The sequence below is a fragment of the Choloepus didactylus genome, chromosome 1 (assembly GCF_015220235.1).
Source record: "Choloepus didactylus isolate mChoDid1 chromosome 1, mChoDid1.pri, whole genome shotgun sequence".
Taxonomy (NCBI): domain Eukaryota; kingdom Metazoa; phylum Chordata; class Mammalia; order Pilosa; family Megalonychidae; genus Choloepus; species Choloepus didactylus.
Window position 1 is genome coordinate 196,638,264 of NC_051307.1, and position 23,237 is coordinate 196,661,500.

Consider the following 23,237-nt stretch of genomic DNA (forward strand, 5'->3'; position numbering starts at 1 on the left):
CACTGGGCGGCAACAGAACCTTTAACATAGAGTGGGACAAAGTGAACTTGAGATGTGTGTGGAGCCAGAAGAATCTAAAATATTTTGTAAATAAATTCTGCTATCATTAAACTGGTTTCCCTTTTACTGGGGGTATTTACATGTAGGAACAAACAGGAAGTTTTCTGGATCTTTCATACCTCCTTTATCTTAGTTCTATTTTACAGAACCTCCAAGGATACTCGAGTAGCTCATCCAAACATGCATAGGATTCACTTTCTATACATCATACCTACCACTCTTTAATGCATAACATGTATTGTGTTCAAATTTACCAATTCTCTCCTTAAACACACAGAACACAAAGATTAACAGAAGATATATGCCCTTCAGGGGACACAGAAATAAACAGTTGAAAACAATGTGTAAGGGACACTGGCCTAACTTGGGGCCTGTGAGAGTTGGTGCTCAGCAGCCCGTGTGACCTAGGTCAGTTAAGGTTTAATCCACTATCTCTGTATCCTGGAAAGAATGTGCAGCTGGACTATGTACATACAGAAACCAGACCTTATATATCAAGAGTTAATCTATAGCTTACCTCTTTCCTGAGCCCCCTTAGATGTTATCAATCTTGTTGTAATCTAGAAGAAAACAACTTATAATTCTCTACTCCATTCCTGCGCATGTAATCAATCACCCCTACATCACTAGAATGCCTTTGTCTAGAAAGCCCTTAAAACCAGCTTGACCGGTTAGCTTGATTGTGCTGTCAACTGCCCTGTTGAATGCTGTACCCACCTGGTAAAGAGAAAAGCTGTTTGATTTTTGCTGATTTCTGCCTCCCTGTAAGTAAGCCCTGAACAAAGTTCGTGTCTCAGAAAATGCTTGGTGTCTTCTTTGGTCTCGCAACTGGCAAAGCCCCCTCAGGCTGCAAAAATGTGTTAGCAAGCAAAAAAGAACACCTGACTCCTCAAGTGTAAGGAGAAGAGAAGCAGGGAAGCTTCCTTCAGACATGATCCTTGCACTGAATCTTGAAGGAGACTATGCAGTCCAGGAATGATTTCCATGTAGAAAGGCACAAGCATGACAGCATAAGAAATCTAGGTAACTCCAGTAAGTAGTCTATTGTGGCTGAAGTGCAGGGTATACATAATATTAAAAGACAGTTTTCAAAAAAGACAAAATCCTGTCTCTCAAATAGATATAAAAATGAACATGTGTTAAGGATTTTATTTCCCTCACTATGCAAATTTCATAACAGGTTCAAAGGAGAAATCCAAAGAACAGACATATTTATAGATCAGGAATACTGAAATGAATGTGCAAATGGAGGAGAAACTGGCTTCTTTCACAGTGGGGGTGAGAAGTCAGTTGCACTTCTATTGAACAAATTTGCATGTCTATATAGTTATTTTGCCTTGTTATTTCTTAGCTACAACTTACAGTGTTGTAAAACAGTCCCCATAAAATCAGAACAAAATAGCTCCCATAGAACTAGAATTAGAAGCAGAGTAAAGTCTATGCATAGTTTCCTATTGAAGTACAAATCTGAAGCCCCACCCCACCCCCACAGCCCCCTGTGGCAAGGGTAGGCAACAAACTGTTTAAATATTCAGGAACCACATCTTTAAGGGCCTGGAAAACACTAAGGAGTTGGGACTTTTTAAATTCTCTGTGAACAAAAGAGGCTCATGGAGGATCAAGCTGGCGACTGCCAGGATCCCCTTTCATTGGAAAGGAATGGCTAAAATGGAGCAAGTATGAATAAAATTTAGGCTGAGGCAGCAAATAAGTCAAGAAAGTTTGAGGGCCAGAGTCATAGTAATGGCAAAGGGTAGAATAGGTGACAAACACTTAAGAAAGTAGAACCAAGCAGATTTAATTAATGTGGAAATGAGGGAAGAAAAGGAAAGAAGCCTGCCTCTAGTGGTTTCTAGGTTTCTGGCTTAAACAACTGGGTAGATAAGGGTGCACACATCAATGCAAAAGGAGCAATCTGTGAGGATAGATACCTTATTTTTGCACTTCCTGAGTTAGAAGTACCTGTAGGCTATCTGGGTGAACATATAGGAATGCAGTTGGAAAGGAACCCCCAAGAGACTTGGAGGGGAGTTTAGATGCATTCGGCCCACAACGGCCCTTGCAAATAGCCAGGGAGCGCGAGGCAGCAGGCGGGAGAAGCCCTGAAGGACTGAAGGAAGGCTGGGTAGAGCTGTAGGCCCGCCGGGAGGCTCCGGGGTAGTTCCCTCACAAATCCGCGGAGTGAGACCCTTGGCACGGTCACAGGCCACGTAGACCTCTACAGGAGGGAGCTGGACAACCAGAGCTCGCGACCCTTCTGCCAGTTGGAGCAGCCTCAAAAGCCCCGGACCCACCTGCGCGGGCCCCACTTCCGCTTCCGGCCCCTGGCCGAGGTGACGGGCGGCGCGGGGCGGGGCCAAGGGTAGTGGGCACTCGGTGGTGGGAGCATCCTTCGCGTGGCTGTTCGGACTCCTCCGAGTGGGCGCGGTGGGGCCTCGGCGGAACCTCGGCGGGGCCTCGGCGGGCAGGACGGGTGGCCCCGGACGGATGAGGCGGCCGCCGCCTCCGGGCCCCGTAGCGGCCCCGAGGCATGAAGGCGAGGCACGGGGCTCAAGGAAGCGAAGCCGGAGGGCGGTGCCAGGGCCAGGCGAGGCGGGAATCTGCGGCCCTGTGGCCGGTGCTCGCGAGGAGAGCAGGCGAAAGGGAATGGTGGCCCGGGCGTCTGAGAGAGAAGAGATGGAAAGTGAGAAGTCGGGTGAGGCGTCCGGGGCTGGGAAGGCCGCGAGGCGGCGAGTGGAGGGATCGGAGGGCCAGGCGGGCCCCTCGAGTGAAGACTGGCCAGGTATTGAAGCAGCGGAGGAGGCGGAGCTCCCCTTGCATTCTGGAAGACACAGTAAGAAAGCACCCAGTCCCTTTCTCGCGTTTGCACCTCGGCCTGACTGCCCCATCCTTATTTTACCATTAATCTTTAACCTTAATCTGCATATCTTTACTGATGCATATGATTGACAGGAGAAGGAAAAATATATATATATACGGATTCTCTTGAAAAGTGTGTGCCCCATTAGAGCCTTTGATCAGAATTCCTGTTGGAGGAATTCCTTCTAATGATGTATTTTGGCTGGTGTGAAAGGTGGTGTTAGAGGTTATTCAGCTGCATTAGAAATTATACAGGTTTTTCGAAGTTCCCTAATTGAAATTAGGTCTTTCATTTAAAAACAATAATATTTCCACACAGCTTTTTGGGGCAAATAAGTATAGGTGGCTTCACAAATTTTTATTTTAAGTGGTATTGCTATTTCCAACTTAAAATAAAATCTTTTCTGGTGTGTTTTGTTGTTTTGATCAGCCAAGGAAAAAAGAAAAGCTACCGAAGCCTCAAGTGGTGACTCACAGCCAGGGATTGACCTGGTAAGGAAGGAATCATTAACCAGTTCGGAATCTTTCCAAACAGTGGAGTACAGTGAATTCCAAAGCATGGCTTTCTTAAAGTCTTTGGGTAAGGAATGTTTGGTAGAAGGTATTAAAAGAAGAATTCGAATAAAAAAGTTTAAAAGTTTAGAAAGCCTACCTCTCAAAATAACTGAAAATAAGTCTACACAAAATATTAAGATTGAATTCCAAGATGAACTGTACAAGAATACTCTGAAATGTTCTTGTAACAGCTTGTCACCTGGAATAGAAAATAATTCCATTTTAAAATTACATAATTGCAATTGTTTCCCCCATTTCAAGGGTTGTAATGATGACAACAACCTTGTATGTAAACCTGATGTTGGATGTATGCATGTAGCAGAAAATTCCTTGATGTTAAAGAAAGAAAATTTTAAGAGTCTTGCAGAGAAGAGTGACACAAATAGTATTCCTCAACTTTTAAAAAATGAAGAAGATTTAATGGGAGTAAATAAATTATTGCTTGAAGAAAGTGATTTATGCCAAAGAACAAATAATGCCTTATTTCCCTGCCTTCAAAGTGAAAAAAGTAAATATTCAATAGAGGAGAGCAACATTGGGAGAAAACCCAAGAAAAGGATGAAGTTGTCTGAAAAAGAAGATGAAACCATCATTGAGATGACCTTCTCTAATGTGTATAACAAGTCTGAATTAGTGTTACAAGAAAATCAAATGTGTGCCGAATATAAAGAAGGGACTTTAGAGGTGAAAAAAAGTCCTTTAAATGTTTTGAGAAAAGTAAACCAAAATGCGCTATCGCCAAGGGATCATTCATTAAGTCTCCCAGAAACAGTGGGAAAAAACCCAAGTCTTGAACATCATGTAAATGCTATGTTTCATGAACCACTTTTGAAAGAAGAACTGAAGAATGCTTCAGAGCCCTTAGGATGTAAAAACATGGAGTCCGAAGATTTTAAGTCAGTGAAAAGCTCAATAATGAAATCACCTAATGATATATCTGATCTTTCTGATTACCATCATATTGAACAGGGATCTTCACAGGAAAACTTGGGAAATGAAGCTGAAGACTCGAAATTGAGCTGTCACAGAACAATGCCAATGACTGGCAAAAGAACTTGGCCTTATTATTCATGTGCTAGAATATCCATCCAGTGTTGGAAAAGGGGTTCCTTGCCCAAGTCAAATTACTTTCTTCCTAGGTCTCAGGAAAACATTAGTCAAGAAGATTTTCTTAAACACCAAACAAACCAAACTCACTTAACTGATTCCAAATTATTGTTACAAAATTCTATAACAGAAACAAATATTGAATCTTCAAGTAAAGAAAAATTGGATTCTAATTTAAATAGTTTGTCTTCAGTTTCTGCAATAGAACCTACTTTAATGGTTTTGGAGGAACCTATAATTAATGATGGTAAAAGGATGAGGTCAGAGGATCCAAGCAGAAGTGGGTCAGAGGTAGTTTCTAATACTACTGAAGATACTCCATTAAGTAATATGACTGAAAGCTTAACAGGAAGCAAAAAAAAAGGTAGAGGGAATTTAACAAGACTTAATGTGACAATGTCTTCCCAGGATGGCCAGGAATCAAATAACTCTACAGGCAAAACTATCCATCGAAAAGCTGTCATTGCCAAGCAAACACTTGTGGCTCCAGACTTCGTTAAAATATTGAACACAGGACGATTGACTAATTTTAAAATTCCTTTACTTAAAAATAAAACAGAAAAAAGAAAAGTAAATGCCAAGTCATCGGAGAGAGAAGCTTATAGTCCCCTAGAACTTCTTGACAATTTGTCTGGAGCAGAGGCAAGACAGAACAGAAGTAAAGAAAATGCTTCCACAGTCACTTCAGGACCTCCGTCTTTGAGCATACAAAATAGTGTAACTTCAGCACAAGCTACTTCTGGCTCTCTCTACAGTAAGAATTCCTGTAGTATTTCTTCAAGCTTTTCAAAGCAAGGTAATAATAAACCATCCAGTTACATCTCTGAACCAGGCAATAGTGTTTCTAATAAGGAAGCTGTTTCTCTCACAGTTGAAAATAATACTTTTTCTTGTGATCCTGGTTATATACAGAAAAATCCTTCCTTTTGCTCTAATGAACAAGAAACATTTGGAACAGTTTCCTCTGAAGTTAGTGGTACAAAAATGACTAAGAGCATTTCAGAAATTAAAGTGGACTTTCCAGATATTCTTAAAGCATACGAAGATGATGTCCTTTTAATTGATGTAATTCAAGATGACCCAGACCTCTTTGGAGTCTCCAATGAAGGGGAGCCCTTGTATACTTCAGAGGTCCCCATGATCAGCCAGAAGCCCAGTGTCGTTGAAGAGCACCAATCAACAGACTCCAAGCACATGGAACTTCCAGAAAAAGAAGAAGGCGATGACTTGAGGTATGCATGTTCAAGTATGCCTTTTGGTACAGGTTATTGTTGGGGGTTTCAAAAGCATTTTGGCTCTTAGGTGTCACTAACTTATCAGTGAGCATTGAAGCTCCGTTTTTTTTAAACCCAGCCATTTATTAAATGTCATTATGCTGAAACCTAGGGTAGAAATAAAAAATTTTATGCATCTTGGAAAATATAATGGAGCAGAAAATTAAAATGGTGATTTTTAAGGTGGCTTTTTAAATTACTCAGATTGCTTCTTTCAAAAGTCAGTTAAATTTATTTTCATATGTCCTTTAATATAAAGATGCAGATATATTTTTATTTCAGCATGGTAACTTATATTTTAACCCATTTTCTGTGGCTTCTTTGTTAAATAAAATTCGTTTTTCAGGGAACACAGACACCTTGGAAAGTTTTATTTGAAGTAATTAGGATGAAAGTAGATTCAAAATTAAATTAATTTTCCGAGGAAAACAGCATAAATTTAGTGGTTTTTTTTTTTAATTTTAGTTTTACTACTATTAAGGTATGATTTTAAAATGATGGTTTTGCTCTCAAATAGGGAAAGTTTGCTGAGGCAACTTTAAATGGAGCTAGGTAGTAACCCTTCATGCTCAGGAGACTATTCTATTCTTGTTGACCCAAATTTTATTTAACATTAAGTCATATTTTACTGAACTTTTATAATTATTCAAACTCTAGTTTATATTAGTATGTTGCAATACTTTAATATTGAAATGTTACTATTGTTAATAATGCTTAATATTGTGAACACAGTTAACTGGAAACATGAAAATATGCTAAGATTCAGTGGTATGTGACCTAATTTTCTTTGGTATTTATAAATTTTAGTTACCTTTATGATATCATATTAACCTTGATGTTCTTACTGTTATAACTATGGTGATATATATGGTGATAATAACTTATCACCAATTAGAGTGCCTGAGTACCAAATATTGTATGAAGAGCTTTATCTGTTATTTATTTTTAACTATGTAATGAGGTAGGAGGGTAATCTGCTCATTTTGAGAAGGTTAAAATGAAGATGGCAGGTTCTCATTTACCCAAGGTTACACTGCTAGTAACAGAACCTGGATTTGAACCCAGTTCTATCTTATTCTAAAACTTGACACTTATGGCTTCTCCTTGCCACTTAATAGCTATGTGACCTTTAGGCAAATTACCTCACCTTATCTGTAAAAAGGGAAAGTACTTGCCTCAGGGTGTGAGGATTAAATCAAGGACTGATGGAAAATATTTTAGCATGTCACTGGGGCAAGTAATAAGGGCTCAGTAAAAAGGTAGTTATTAAATTTTTCTTAACTCTTGTTACGCCATTCTTTGAGGAATACAAGGGAAAATAAGAGCAAATCCTGCATTCAAAAGCTAACGTTTTTGTTGGCTAACAAGATGCTAGCAATGAGCTTCAGCCAAAGGTAGAAAGAGATAAATGTGACTTAAAAGATAGGACTTTTGCTTGTTGTTGTTCTTCTTCTGTTTTTTTTTTTAGAATAAAATGACCGATTTTGTAAAAATGATGTATGTTCATTACATTAAAGTGTAAAAGGGGGGAAAATCCCACCAGCCAAGATAAATTTGTCGTTAACAATTTGTATATATTATTCCAGGCATAGGCATACACAGGGATGTAATTTTTGAAGAAGTTGGATCATGCCATTTTTTGGAAGAAACTTTATATTTAATTTATTTACACTTATCTAGAAGTAGAGGGGACTGAAGTGAAACTAAAGGGATTGCTGAATCAATGTGTTTCTTTACCACAAGAAATTAGTTTCCAAAAGTTCTCTTTAAATTTAAAAGTTAACTTTTTCTTTGCATTCCCCACATTTTTGTTAACAATTTTAGTTTTAGTGGCCCTGTGCCAATTACATTCTCTTCAGTAATCTGAATTCAGAAAGATTTTTATTAATTTTGTATTTAAGTGGATTCGGTGCATAGCACCAATCCTTTTTACTTTCCTCTCTTCTTGACTTTTTTTGATTCATCTCTTAGTTGGCTAGATTTTAAAGCAAATTATTTTGTTTTCAAGATGGTTTCATGATTGCTGTGTTGTTCCCTTAGGTCTTGAATGCAAGAATGTTATCTAAAAACAGATTATCTGGGTGCAAAATTCTTAGTTTTCATTCTCTACCTCACAACTGTGTAGACATGGTTCCCCTGCTTTCTGGCTTTGAGTATTGTAGTAGAGAGGTGTGAAGTCAAACTATTTCTTCCACTGTTCCTCTTGAAACTTCCTCTTTTTTTTCTGCTTTCTGTCTTGGGATTGATAATTATGTATCAGTTGTTCCTGACACAAGATGAGCTATTTAACTAACTTCACTTACTTTCTCAGAATCTGATTTAACCTGTTTGTTCCCTAAGAGGTTGGCTTCCTTGAATAATGTTATCATTAGTTTTACCATACTTCCCTAGATTTCTCTTTAAAGAAGCTTACTTTGCTCCATTCTCTTTCCATTGAATATGTGAGGCACTCTATACTGAAATTTTTACACTTAATTTTAAGAACTGACACTTAGTGTCTACCCTATGTTAGACACACTATTTACATTATTTCATTTTCTGGAACAATTCTGAGGTTCAAACACTCCCTTCTTAAGAATTGAACCAGAGTGATTTATTTTCCAAAGGACACACAGCTAGTTAAGTATCAGAGCTGTGATCTGAACCAGGGCAGTCTGTCGCCTCCCTCCCAAACAGCAGGCTGGAAAAAAAGATGTTTTACATTATAATGCAGTACATACTTATAAATATATGAAATGATAGATTTACAAAAACAATATTTTCTGTACTATAGATCAAACAGCCTCATTTTGTATTTTATTCTATTTTATTAAAAAAACTCTTGATGGAGGCCCAAGAAATATATTTCATCACCCACTTGAAAAATAGTTTTCTGGTAAAGGATAAGCTTGATGTAATCTGTGTAGTTCTCCAGAGTTTATTTACTTATCTGTTATCACCGCCCCCCATTTTTGCTCACATCTTCTCTTTGGTGTCCTCTGTTTTTCTCTAGCCTGACCCATCTGTCCCTGTTTTCTCTCCTTTCCTGCTTCTCTCCTTTGTTTTTTCCCTTTCCACTCCCTTTCCCACTACATCAATGTAGAACTAACTTTTCACTCTACCAATGCAAATCTATCAAATATTTGTGATTTTGTTTATTTTGTATCTTTAATTTAACTTTATTAACTTCTTTGTGTCTCTCAAATTCAAGACAAAACTAAACTACAATTTTACCTCCTTGTAAGTTTGTTATTCATCATAGAAAAAAGTTTCTCACACCTATATGAAAAGCAATATTATAAATATGATCTTAGCACTTTGAGATTAAGCAATACACTTACTATACCTATTGATGAATGGGAATTTCAGGATACACAGAAACAACTGTCCCTCAATTCTTCTGTATTTATTGGGCCACTTAATCCTGTCCATGCTATTACCTTGGTATCTCTCATGGCTGTTCTTTCCTCTCAATTCTCACTACTAGTATCTTACCTTTCTCATAGTTTATTGTGAAGGGATACTGGTTTATCTTCCTGTTCTCTCTTAGTATATTCTCTGTCATAGTGATATTCTGATATGGAAACTGATCTGCCAGTGAGTTGCTTACAGTTCTTCAGTGGCTCTCAGCTACCTGAGGATAGAGTCTAAATTGCTTGGCATAACTTTTTATTTTACTTTATTATATTTTATTTTGAAATAAATTCAAAGTTATAGGAACAGTTGAAAAACAATACAAACCCCATACACAGAACTCCAGCATACCCTGACCCCCCTCCCCTGATACCCCAATCCACTAGCTTTAACATGCTGTCACACCACTATTTCTTTCCCTCCCTTCCTGTCTATCATCCGTCATCTATTGCTCTGTCTTCTGAACATATGAGAGCTAGCTGCACACATCCTTGAACAAACACTATAATTCACATATACAGTTCCCATGAACAAGAACATTCTTTTATGCAATCCCATTAAACGCAGCTAAGAAGTACAAGAGAGTCAACATTGATACAAAGCTTACATTCTGTATTTCCTTTTTTTTTTTCCTTATGTCTCAACTGTGTCCCTTTGAGCCTCCTGTCCTCCATCCTCAGATCCCATCCAGGATCATCCTTGGCATTCAACTGTCTTCTATTTAGACTGTCTTTTTTTTTTTCCCCCTCAATTGTGGAAACATATATACAGCCTAAATCTTCCCATTCCACCCCCTCCCTAGCATTCCATTAGTGGGATTAATCACATTCAGAATGTTGTAGTGCTATCTCCTTCCCACCGTCCATTACTAGAAATTTCCCTTCACCTCAAACAGCAACCCTACACTCATTTCTTAACTCCCCATTGCCCCTTCCCCCATTTCTCGTAACCCATACTCTACTTTTCATCTCTATGGTCATATTCTCTGATAATTTCTTTGTGTTTACTTTGGGGCTTAAAATTAACCTCTTAAATCCATAAAATCTTGTTTTTCTTTGGTACCAACTTAACTTTAATGTGACACATAAACTATGTTCCTATACACCCCATCCCCCCACCTTTATATAGTTCTTGTCAAAAATTAGATATTTTACATTGAGTTCAAAACCACTGATTTGTCATTAGAGTTTGTGTATTTTATATCATGTAGGAAGTAAATAGTGGTGTTACAATTCAAAAATTATTGACTTCTATTTGTATTCCATTGTGGTCAGAGAAGGTGCTTTGAATATATTCAATTTTTGTTTTTTAATTTATTGAGGCTTGTTTTATGTCCCAGCATTTGGTCCATTCTGGAGAAAGATCCATGATCACTAGAGAAAAATGAGTGTCTGGTGATTTGGGATGTAAGGTTCTATATATGTCTCTTAAGTTTCTCTATATCTCTTTCTCCTTTCTTTGTTTCTCTGTCGGTAGGGCTCCCTTTTAGTATCTGAAGTAGGGCAGGTGGCAGGTCTTTTATTGGCAAACTCTCTCAGCATTTGTTTGTGAAAAATTTAAGCTCTCCCTCAAATTTGAAGGAGAGTTTTGCTGGATAAAGTATTCTTGGTTGGAAATTTTTCTCTCTCAGAATTTTAAATATCTCATGCCACTGCATTCTCGCCACCACGGTGGCCGCTAAGTAGTCACAACTTAGTCTTATGTTGTTTCCTTTGTATGTTGTGAATTGCTTTTCTCTTGCTGCTTTCAGAACTTGCTCCTTCTCTTCAGTATTTGACAGTCTGATCAGAATGTGTCTCGGAGTGGGTTTATTTGTTTTTATTCTATTTGGAGTTTTCTGGACATTTATGCTTTGTGTATTTATAGTGTAGAAGGTTTGGGAAGTTTTCCCCAACAATTTCTTTGAATACTCTTTCTAGACCTTTACCCTTCTCTGCCCCTTCTGGGACACCAATGAGTCTTAAGTTTGGAAGTTTTATTTTATCTGTCATATCCCTGAGATCCATTTCGATTTTTTCTATTTTTTTCTCCATTCTTTCTTTTGTTCTTTCATTTTCTGTTCTGTGGACTTCTAGGACACTGAGTCATCGTTCAACTTCCTCTAATCTTGTATTATGAGTATCCAGAGTCTTTTTAATTTGGCCAACAGTTTCTTTTATTTCCATAAGATCTTCTATTTTTTTATTTACTCTTGCAATGTCTTCTTTATGCTCTTCTAGGGTCTTCTTTATGTCCCTTATATCCTGTGCCATGGTCTTCTTCATGTCCTTTATATCCTTTGCCATGTTTTCATTCCTCGATTGTAGTTCTTTGATTAATTGTGCCAAGTACTGTGTCTCTTCTGATATTTTGATTTGGGTGTTTCGGCTTGGGTTCTCCATATCGTCTGGTTTTATCATATGCATTAAGATTTGGCCTCTTGGCATTTGCTTTGCTTGATAGGGTTCTTTCAAGTTGTAAAAAAAAAAATACCAATCTAATTTTTCAGAAATACAAGTTGATGGCGTGCACTTTCTCTAACTAACCAGCAGGTGGTGTCTGCGAGTCACCTATACCCCTCAAGTCAGTTCTCCTCAACTTTGTCCTTGTGGTGTGTGGGGAAATGATTCTTGTGGGGTTCAGTTGGTGAACTCAGTTTGGGTGTGTTGCTGGAGCCATCCACCCTGAATGTGGGCGCATGTCCCGGTGGCTAGGGAGGCAGGGCAGCTTTAGTATTCAGGCCCCCCAGGTGTTCCCAGAGATTCAAGGCCACTACAAGAGTCTAAGCCTTCATTTTAGTTCTGCCCCAGACCCTCTCTGTCGCTGACCCACAAACCACCAGCATTGATGTAGCATCCCTGGGTTTTCCGAGCAGGCCCCCCTTCTCAGCTGTGATCTTCCAGGACCTCTGTTGAGGGAAGGCTGTGCTATGTCACAAGTGCGCGGCTTGGCATAACTTTTTAAGGCTCTTTCGTAGATCTGCATCCAAACCCTCTGTGACAACCCTGGTGTTTGAGGGGAGGAAAGTGGGGTGAAAATATGAATACAGCAAGCAGCTTATTATTTCCACAGTGCACCATGTATTTGAATCCTATTGCATATGTTCCTTTATCTGGAAGTCCCTTTCTTTTCATTCAGTTGTCCTTAAAGTCCCATCTCGGATATTATCCCAGGGATTTGGTCCTCTGCTCCAATAGTTCTCTTTGCACATATCTCAGTACAGTATATCTGCTGGTATGTCAGTCTCCTCCTATACTGGGAGTTCCTGGAAAGGAGAGAGCCCTCTTCATTTGGGTCTCCCCCCAGAGTCTGACACTGTGTGCCAGGAGAGTGATAGGTGCTTATAGAGAGAGAACAGCTAGACCCACATTGGACCTCGTCCTCCCAGAGCTTTTAGTCTATCAAAGTAGGCAAATAATTAAGCAATTACAATGAGATTTAATAGAAGTGCGAAGTGCTAAAGGAGCATTTAGCCAAGACAGCTTCTCTAGGCTTCCTGGTCAAAGTGACATTTAAGATGTAATAATTAGACCAAAGGACATGGTGACTTCAAACACAGATATGAAAGTGGGAGTTGAGAAATATGGCTGGATTTGAGAGAGGTTTAGGAAGTGTAGGTGGAGTAATCAGATGGGAGTGAGGCATGAGAGTTAAGGATGATACCCATTTTTTCTCTTATGTCAGACAAGAGCTTATTACCCTTCATCTCATGCAAAGGGACAGGATTGGGGAGGGAGTGAGGTCAAATTTAGATGTTTTGAGGTGGAGAGGCCTTTGAGGTACTAAATTGGAAATACTCTAGTAGATAGCTACATATACAGAGGGAAGTCTGAACTGGAGAAATTCAGCTATGTGTGTTTTCTGTTTGTATTATTTTCCCATTTAAACTGTATACTTATTACTGATTTTAAGGTATATGTTGGGAATATATAATTTATATTTTCCAAAGAGTTCAAAGAATGGTGTATACAAAATGTTTTTAGTTTTCCTCTTTCTTGGCTTGGAAGTAATCTTACACCAATGAAAAACAGTTGTAGAGCTGTGAGATATGTTTAATAAAACCAGTTTATTAAATAACTAAATGGTGAGATTATAGATGTTTATTATATTTTATTTTGTGCACTTGAATGTATTTTAAGTTTTTATCTAAAATTTTGAAAATGTAATAGTGATTGGCCATTTGTATTTGAGTGGCTGCAATATATGTAGTTTTCATTTGTTGAGCCTATACTACTGAAACATTTTATTAAATATTAAAAACATTTTACTTCATTTAATCCTCAGTTAACCTCATGGGTAGGTGGTATTCTCATTTTACGATAAAGTTATACTTAAAGAGGTTAAGTAATTACACAAGTGGCAGAAAATTATTTGAATCCAGTTTGGTCTAACTCTATTCTCCATGGCCTTATTCTTTAGACTTTATTATAGTGTTTTTAGGGACTGCTAAAAAAGACAAAAACCCTTGCTGTCCAGATGTCTTTCTTTTACACTGGCAGTAAGACATACATGTACATGCTTGAGAGTAGAAGCTAAACACTATCTTGTACAAGTGCAATGATTTATATATCTTTAAATGTGTGGTATACCTCAAGGGGTTCTCCTTGACTAACAAAGGTGAATGGCAGCACTCCGTAACAATTGAGGCAGTATGGGATTAAAGAACCAAATGAGTGATCTCTGTGGATGCACTGGGTTCTTAGTCTTGTATAGTTCTTTGTCCTGGAGGATTTGAGCTGATGTTTACCAGCTGCTAAAGCTAATATTGTATAATGTTTAGAGAAATGGATAGTTCTGCTTGGAAAATGTTGTACTGTTTAAGCTCTGTTTGCTTTATAATAGAGAACTTCTGATACTGGACCCTGGATTGATGACATCAGAAATTTGTGATTCCTTATCAACAGGTAGGATTGGACATTTTTAGAATATGCAATAATGAAATAAATGTCTCTATCTCTTTTTATCCCCATTCAGGCCTAGTCAAAATGAACTTATCACAATAGGAAGCTTCTCATTTTAGAGTCTGTTAACCATATATTTTACAGTTAGTCAACTTTTCTCAGGTGGCAGATCAAATTTTGAGATTTTTTCCATTTGATTATTTAACAAGCAACTTTGTTAGGCTTTATCTACAAAATATAGGTAGTTGACCTCAGCAATTTTTATAGTCTTATTTTGAAATTGAAATAACTATTTAAGCTTTACCATATTTTTAATCTGAGTCCTTATGAAAATTTTTGATAATTGACAGCTAATCATAAATTTACCTGTCTCTTTACATCACAGGAAATAGTTTAATATGAAAGTTAGTTTTACTTTGACTTTCAAGTTTAAAAATATAGCAAAGACAGCTGTACATGATCAAGAAAGATTCTTACATTTATTTATCTTGAAATGTCTGTCACTTGATCTTAACTGCTAATTCTCTTCAAATCGTATAATGGTGTTATTTTCTTAGAAAGGGAGGAATTATTGTATAATTTGCTGAAAACTCTACTTTGTATTTGTCACACTAGACCTTAAAAGAGCCTCTGAATTCTAATTCACTTTTAGAACATCTGTAAATAACTTGGTTATTTTGTCATGTAAAATTTCTACAGTTAAGTATTATTTCTTTTCAGCAAATGAGATAAAACATAATTCCAAAAGTGTGAACATTTCCTTAGAAGTTACCAATGAGAAATCTGAAAATGAGAAACTGGGAGACCTCAGTGAACACATAAAAGGTTCAGACTTGGATGAGAAGGTACTAGGGAATCTTTTGTGTTTTTCTTATTTCTTGGCCTAAAGAGTGATAATGCAGAAATTCATCTTAATAGTGATGTCAGATGAGAAGTATAACTCCTTTTTTTTCTTAAGATTTATTCACATAACATACAATCATCCAAAGTATATATAATCCATTGATCACATTACCATAATATAGTTCATTCATCACCCCAATCAAGTTTTTTTAACATTTTCCTTGTACCAGAAAAAGTGAAAGCAAGAATAAAAAAAAAAAGAATAAAAGCAGAACACCCAAATTGTCCCCCCCCATTCTTCCTTTAGTGTTGTTTTTGTTTTTTTTTTTTTGCCCCCATTTTTCTACTCATCCATGCATACACTGGACAAAGGGGATTGTGATCCACATGGCTTTCCCAATCACATTGTCACCCCTCATAAGCTACATTGTTATACAATCATCTTCAAGATTCTTGGGTTCTGGGTTGTAGTTTGATAGTTTCAGGTATTTACTTCTAGCTATTCCAATTCATTAGAACCTAAAAAGGGTTCTCTTTATTGTGCGTAAGAATGCCCACCAGAGTGACCTCTCAGCTCCTTTTGGAATCTCTCAGCCACTGAAACTATTTCATGTCATTTCACATCCCCCTTTTGGTCAAGAAATTGTTCTCCATCCTATGATGCTAGGTCTAGATTCCTCATATTCCACATTGCCAGGGAGATTTACACCCCTAGGTGTCAGATCCCATGTAGGGGGGAGGGCACTGACTTCACCTGCCAAGTTGGCTTAGCTAGAGAGAGACGGCCACATCTGAAAAACAAAGAGGCCTTCAGGAGGATATAACTCCTTTTTAATTGGTAAAAGAATCACAGTATTCTGTCCATGGGTTGTGTGGCTTGCTGTTTTGCATAAGCACAGTAAAAACAGGATTTCCTTTGAGAATGGAGTATAATGTTTAATTATATATATAACTTTTTTAGTATCTTAAAGTTTGTCTCAAACCTTATGTAAGTCTTTCTTAATAAAATGTTGCAAGTTCTCCAGCATCATTAACCACAAAGTATTATTATTTGATCTTCCTTGAGAATTTAGAATAAAAGTACCTGAGGGTCATCAATGCAAGCATCATTTATTTGACCACAGATGTGGAAGATACAGGAATTGGAGCTAAACCAAGCTTGATGCCAGAACATACCACTAGTGTATGTTTTGGAGAAGATTTTGGTATCAAAGTTTTTGTTCTTATTTTCTGCCAGATAATATGTATGACTGCCTGGATCTTTTGCATAATTTAGTTGACTCCTAAGCAACTATTTCATTCTTACTTCTTTCCCCTTGCACCTTCAATTCTTCCTTATCCACTTTCACAGATAACAGCCTTGTTTCCTACTTCACCAAGAAAATGGAAGTAATTGGAAAAGAACTTCGTAAATTCCCACTTATGCAGAGGATACAATAGCCCTCCTCTCTGCATCTGTTCCCAAAACACCACCTTCTCTTCCATTACAACAGATGAACTAGCCAAGGCTATTCCCTCCACCCATGTGCTAGTATCCATGTTTTCTCTCTCTTAATATACTGCTCCAATAACTCTCCCTTCACTGCTGGATCATTCTCGTCAGCATATAAACATGCTGTAATTTCTCCCATCTTAAAACAAAACAAACCCCTTTTGTGGTCCCATTTCCCTCTTTGGCTGCCATTCCATTTCTCAAAAGGTTTGTCTATATCCACTATCTGAAGTTTCTCTCCTTTTTTTCCCTTGAATCCATTCCAAAGGTATTTGCCTTCACTTTTTCATCAAAACAACCCTCCTCATGTTCTCCAATAACCTCTATGTTGCTGTATTGAATGGACTTTTCTCAGTCCTAATCTTACTTGATCTATTACCAGTATTTGACACAAGTGATCTCTTTTTCCTTGAAACACTTCGTCATTTGGTTGCCAGTATAAGCATACTCCGTATCCTGTTTTACTTTCTGCTCTTCTGGCTGTAACTTCTCAATTGGTTTTGCTGATTTCTCCTGATCTCCCTGACCTCTAAATCTTGATGTGGACCAGAACCCAAATTTTGAATCTGTTCTGTTTTTCTCTCTAGACTTGTTCCCTAGATGGTCTCATCCAATCACATTGCTTTTAAATGCCATCTGTGTGTTAAGAGTCTCAAATTTATATCTCCAGTCCAAACTTCTCTGAACTGCAGATCCTTCTGTCTAGTTGTTTACTTGACTTTTCCTTTTGGATATCCAATTAGGCATCTCACACTTAGCATTTCTAAAACCAAATTCCTGATATCCATCCCCTCCCTTACCACAAACCAGCTCTTTCCGTAATCTTCCCTTGCTCTGTTAGTGGCAATTCCATCCTTGTAATTGTTCAGGCCCCAAACTATGGTTTTTCTCTTACTCTACACCCAGACTGTGAGGAAATCCTGCTGGGTATACCTTCAGGTGACATCTAGAAACTGCCCACTTTTAATCATTCCTTTATCTTCCACCACCAGTCAGGTCCAGGCCAGTGTCATATTTTTGGCCTGAATGATTGCAGTAGCCTCCTGACAGGTCTTCTCCTGCTTCAAAATTTGCCTTTCAATAGTCTGTTCTCAACACAGCTATAAAGTCAGATCATGCCATTCTTCTGCTTCACACTCTCTAGTCATTCAGAGTCAAGGACCGAAATCCAATCTGTACTAATCCCTGCAAGGCCCTGTATCTTTCCCCTATATCCCTTCCCATCGTGTTACCTCTGTGATCTGTCCTACTACTCTCCTTCTCCATTTCACACTGACCATACTGTTTCCTCAGTGTGGAAGGATTTCTCCCATTTCTGGGCCTTTTCCCTTGCCATTTACCCTGCCTAGAATGCTCTCCAAGAAATGGCATAGCCTGCTCTCTTACTTCTTTCAGGTCTTTACTCATACTCTTGTTCTCAGAGAATCCTTCTTTGGCTATCTAACCTAAAATTTCAATGTTCTCCCTTTTTACAACATTTCATATCTCCCTTTCTTATGCTTATCATGATCTAACATACTATATATTGTACTTATTTATGTTTATCTCTGTCTTCCTAGAATGTGAACTCTCTGAAGGCAGGAATTTTTGTACATTTTGTTTTATGACCAAATCTCTAACACCCCAAGCAATGACTGATAGAGAGTAATAACACAAATAATTGTTGAATGAATGATTAATATGAACCTTATTTGAAGATAGTCTTTAAGTGCTAGAAATGCCATGTAACAAGAATAAAAATCTCAAAGTACTTGCCAAATGGTGAAGATGATGATAATAAATATGTATGGAGAGCACTTACTATATAAACTATATTAAGCCACTGCTAAACACCTGGAACAGATGATCATTTTATACCTCTAACAGTTTAATAAGGTGCTCAGGTTCAGTGATTCACTAGAAGGACTCACAGAACTCAGCAAAGCTGTCATACTCACAGTTTCTTACAGTGGAAGGATACAGGTTAAAATCAACAAAGGGGAAAGGCACATAGGGCAGGGTTCAGGAGAGTTCCAGGTGCAAGCTTCCAGGTGTCTTCTCCCAGTGGAGTTGTGCGGATAGCACTTACCTCTTGCAGCAATAATGTCTGGCAATATGCGTGTAGTATTGCTAACCAGGGATGCTCACCTGAGCTGTGGTGTCCAGGATTTTTATTGGATCAGTCACATAGGCATAGCTGACTGTCCGCATGGCTGACGCTAGTCACTCAGTCACCAGCCCCTCTAGAGGTCAAGCTAATACCCATGGCCCAAGGCCCCCACCATAAATCACGTTATTAGCATAGACTATCTGGCTTGGCCCAAAGCCCCCAGATAAACAAAAATACACTTGTCAGGCAGGATATTACAAGGGCTTCGAGGTTACCTTCCAGAAAGTTCAAGGGCCAGACCTTTAATGTGCAGGTTGTGAACAACCCAGACTTGCTTTTACTGCACATGAAGTATTGACAGTTACTTCCTTTTATAGATAAGGAAACTGAGATTTAGGATCAGTATCTTGCCCGAGGTCAACACATCCGAGTCCCTTGATTCTTTAGCAGAAGTCAGCAAACTTTTTGTGTAAAGGGTCGAATAGTAAATATTTCTGGTCTTGTGGGACATATGGTTGCTGTCATAACTATTCACCTCTGGCACTGTAGCCCAAAAGAAGCCATGGACAATATGTAAATGAACAGGGGTCTCTGTGTTTGAATAAAACTGTATTTATAAAAACAGTCAGCCTACAAGCTGTAGTTTGCTGACCGTTGCTCTAAAGCATTAAAAGATAGAAGAAACAACTTCTGCTGTACTCAACATAAACCTTGGGAGAAGACTTAATTCATTCACTCCTGCAAGGGTGAAAGTTAGTAATTGCCAAAATTCACTTACACTGTAAATATTTTAAAGACTTTACAATATTAGCTTTTTTGTAAACAATCTACAAAATTGTTTAGCTGCTTCCTAGTATGGTAAAATTAATTTATTTTATACGAGGGAAGGGGGAGAAATCATTTATCTTTCTAATACTATTTAAAGCTTCAAAGTACCAACTGTTGAGAAAATACATGACCAATAATATTTGCTTTTAAAATATCTGGCCCCCAAATTTGAGAATTAAGAAACTTCTATTCACTCTCTCTTACCTTACATTCTGGAACTTTAGGGAATAAATAGGTTGACCTACAGGACATATATGCCTGGCCTAATGCTCTTCTGCTTTTGCAGATAATTGCCTATGAATTTTTAGAAATGTTTAGTTGATCTTTTACTTCTGTCTTTTCCAGAGACCTTGTTTCTTTTCTCATAACTATCAGTTGTACTCAGAATCCATATGTAACCATTTTTTGGTTTGCTATGGTAGTAATTGTTTGATGTTTCTAGTTTTGAGACCCAGATAGTTAGAATGCTAGTGTACTTTTTTTTTAAACTTCTGATTTTGACATAATTACAGATTCACAGGAAGTTGCAAAGGAAGTACAGAGAGGGCCCATGTACCCTTCACCTAGTTTTCGGCCTTACATCTTACATTATTAAAGAACAATATTAGAAGTAGGGATTTTGATATTGGCACAAAGTGTGTGTGTAGTTTTATACAGTTAATTACATGTGCAGATTCATGTAACCAAACTGCAATCTAAATACAGATACTCTATCACCACAAAGATCTCCCTTATGCTATCCCTCAATAATAATCACAGCTACCCCCTCCCCACTCTATCCCTAACCCTGGCAATCACTAATCTCTTTTCCATTTCTATAATTTTGGCATTTTGAAATAATTTTAGATTCATAGACGTTTGGCTAGAGGTTTGTCAATTTTATTGATATTCCAAAAGAACCAGCTTTTGGCTTTACTGATTTTTCTCTATTGCTTTTTTATTTTCTATTTCACTGATTTCTGCTCTGTTATAACCTCCTTTCTTCTGCTTTCTTTGGATTTGATTTGCTTTTCTTTTTGTAGTTTCTTAAAACTGAATCTGAGGTTATTGATTTGAAACCTTTCTTACTCTCTAATATAGGCATTTAGGGCTATAAACTCATCCTTAGGTACTACAGTGGTATCCCACAATTTTTTTATTTTAAGATAATTGTAGATTCACATGCTATTGTAAAATATATAGAGATTACCCAGTTTCCATCAATAGTAATATGTGGTAAAGCTATAGTACCATATCATGACCAGCATATTAGCATTAATACAGTCAAGATACAGAACATTTCATCACAAAGAGCCCTTGTGGTGTCCTATTATAGCCACACCTACTTCCCTCTTCTTCTCACTTCCTCCTTAATCCCAGACAACTGCTAATATGTTCTCCATAACTATAATTGTGTCATTTCAAGAATGTTACGTAGACTGATGCAGTATGTGACCATTTCAGATTGGCCTTGTGAACTCAGTGTATTTTCTAAAATACACTGTTGTTGCATGTATCAATAGTTTGTTCATTTTTTAAAAAAATTCATTGCGATAATATATATATAAAAGAAAAATTTTCCATTTTAAGCACCTGCATGTAGACAATTCAGTGATTTTAATTATATTAGCAATGTTGTTTATCATCACCATTATCCAATATCAGAACTTTCACTTCTTCCTTTCCAGTTGTGATGCCTTTTTATTTCCCTTGCCTAATTGCTCTCGCTAGAACTTCCAGTGCGATGTTGAATAACAGTGATGATAGCAGGCATCTTTGTCTTGTTTCTGATCTTAGAGAGAAAACTTCTATTCTTTTACCATTGAGTATGACATTAGCTGTGGGTTTTTCATGATACCCTTTATCATGTTGAGGAAGTATCCTTCTATTCCTAGTTTTCCAAGTGTTTTTTTTTTAATTCATTTTTATTGAGATATATTCACATACCATGCAGTCATACAAAGTGTACATTCAGTTGTTCACAGTTCCATTATATAGTTGTTTGTTTGTCACAAAAATTAATTTTTGAACATTTTCATTACCACACACACAAAAATAATAAGAATAAAAATTAAAGTGATAAAGAACAATTAAAGTAAAAAAGAATCCAAGTGTGTTTATCGAGAAGAGGTGCTGGATTGTGTTAGATGCCTTTTCTGTATCAATTGAGATGATCATGTGGTTTTTTCCATCATTCTGTTAATGTGGTGTACAACATCCAGGCTAGTGGAAAGATGAATTTTTCCCAGTCTTGTGTGACTTCTAGGCATTGTCTCCTCTACTCTTTACTCAGCCTTAGGGAATTTCCTCCTGCTCATTTACTTATCTGTACCTAGTAATCCTCTCCTCATCTTCGAGCTTTCTTTCTGTGTAGCTGTCTCCTCTCCAGTACTCTGCCCTATGAACTGTAACCTCCTTGACCTCCCTGGACTCTCAGTTCACTTTTCTCCTCTCATGGACACTGCTGGACCCCACCTGGTTTCTCCCTCATTGCAGCCTGGAAACTCTCTCCAGGGTGAAGCTGGGACAGTTGTGGGGTTTGCCTCATTTATCTTCTTTCTCTCAAAGACCGTTGTCCTATGTTGCTTAGTATCAAATGTTTGAACCCATTAGTTCATATATTTTGTCTCTTTTGTTTTGGATTTGGTTTGGTTTGGTCTGGTCTGCTTTTAAGCAGTAGAGTAAATCCAGTCCTTTTGCTCCACTTATCTGGAAGCAGAAATCTCATTTTTTATCTTTTTTCCACTTAGGATTCCAATTACATACATGTTAGGTTTTTGGATATTGTCCCATAGATATGAGGTTCTATTAATTTTGCTCAGTTTTCTTTTATATCTGTTCTTTAGATTGGATAATTTATATTGATTTGTCTTCAAGTTTAGTGACTCTTTCTTTGAGTATCACTAGTCTGCTGTAAATTTCATTCATTGCCTTTGTTTCAGCTATTGATTTTTTTTGCTTCTAGTATTTCTTTTTTGTTATGGTTAATAGTTCTTGTTTCTCTGCTGAGATTTTTTTTTTTTTGTGAATTCATTGTAAGCATATTTTCTTTTACATTTTTGAGCTTAGGTGTAATAGCTGCTAATTTTAACATTTGGATCATTCCTGTGTCAATCTCAATTGATTTCCATTTCTCTTGAGTTTCCTCTTCCTGTTTCTTTGTGTATGTAATAATTTTGGGTGTCATCCTGTTTATTTTGAATGATCTTATATAGAGACTCTGGGTTCTGTTACATTACTTCAAAGAGTAATGTGGGCTTTTTTTTTGTAGGTAGTTAACTTGGATGAACTCAATCTCCAGATTTCTCCCCTGTACTGGGTAGCAGCTTCAATGTTTATTCAGTTCTTTTAATCTCAGCTGGACTGTTTGGTGTCTGCCCTACATGTAATAAGTTCAGGGGTCACATAGATATTTGGGCCAAGTTTTTAAGCTGATTTTGGGGCTGCTGCTTTGGGTCTTTCCTTTACAGGATTCCCAGCTTCACTTTCCAGTTTCTGACTTTGTCCCAAACTCGGCCTTCTAGTTCTTTGTATCAGTAGGGCTCCAAGGTTTTATGCAAAATTTTGGTCTCCCCATGTGGTTCCAACTAGGGTATACCTTAAAGAAAAAAGCCATAAAAACAGGACAGTTACCCAGTGCCATTTCCTCTTTTCAAGTATAGACTTCCCTCCAGGTTCTCCCTGCTTTTCATATCTTTCCAGTGCCTTCGTGTAGAGGTTTTTATCCAGAGTTTACAGCTGTCTTCAATAAGAGATATTGTGCCATTTCTCAAAACGGAACTATTGTGTATTCTTTTTAATTTTATACAAATGGTAGTATACCATTTTCTGCATTGCTTTTCTTTTTCACTTAATATGTAGGTGATTTTCTTTGAAGT

General features: G+C 37.5%; 1 protein-coding gene across 4 annotated transcripts in view; it reads left to right on the plus strand.

Annotated features, from left to right (window-relative positions):
- The first annotated feature begins 2,511 nt into the window (after positions 1-2,511).
- Positions 2,512-23,237, plus strand: part of TOPAZ1 (testis and ovary specific PAZ domain containing 1) — a 122,001-nt gene continuing 101,275 nt past the window's right edge. For all 4 annotated transcript variants that reach the window (XR_005218685.1, XM_037848577.1, XM_037848585.1 and 1 more), the window contains exons 1-4: positions 2,512-2,893; positions 3,350-5,813; positions 14,070-14,131; positions 14,849-14,973. Coding sequence is in view for 3 of the 4 variants with exons in the window: in XM_037848577.1 (XP_037704505.1) it covers positions 2,548-2,893; positions 3,350-5,813; positions 14,070-14,131; positions 14,849-14,973 (2,997 nt within the window). In the remaining variant the exon portion in view is untranslated. The remainder of the gene's footprint in view (positions 2,894-3,349; positions 5,814-14,069; positions 14,132-14,848; positions 14,974-23,237) is intronic.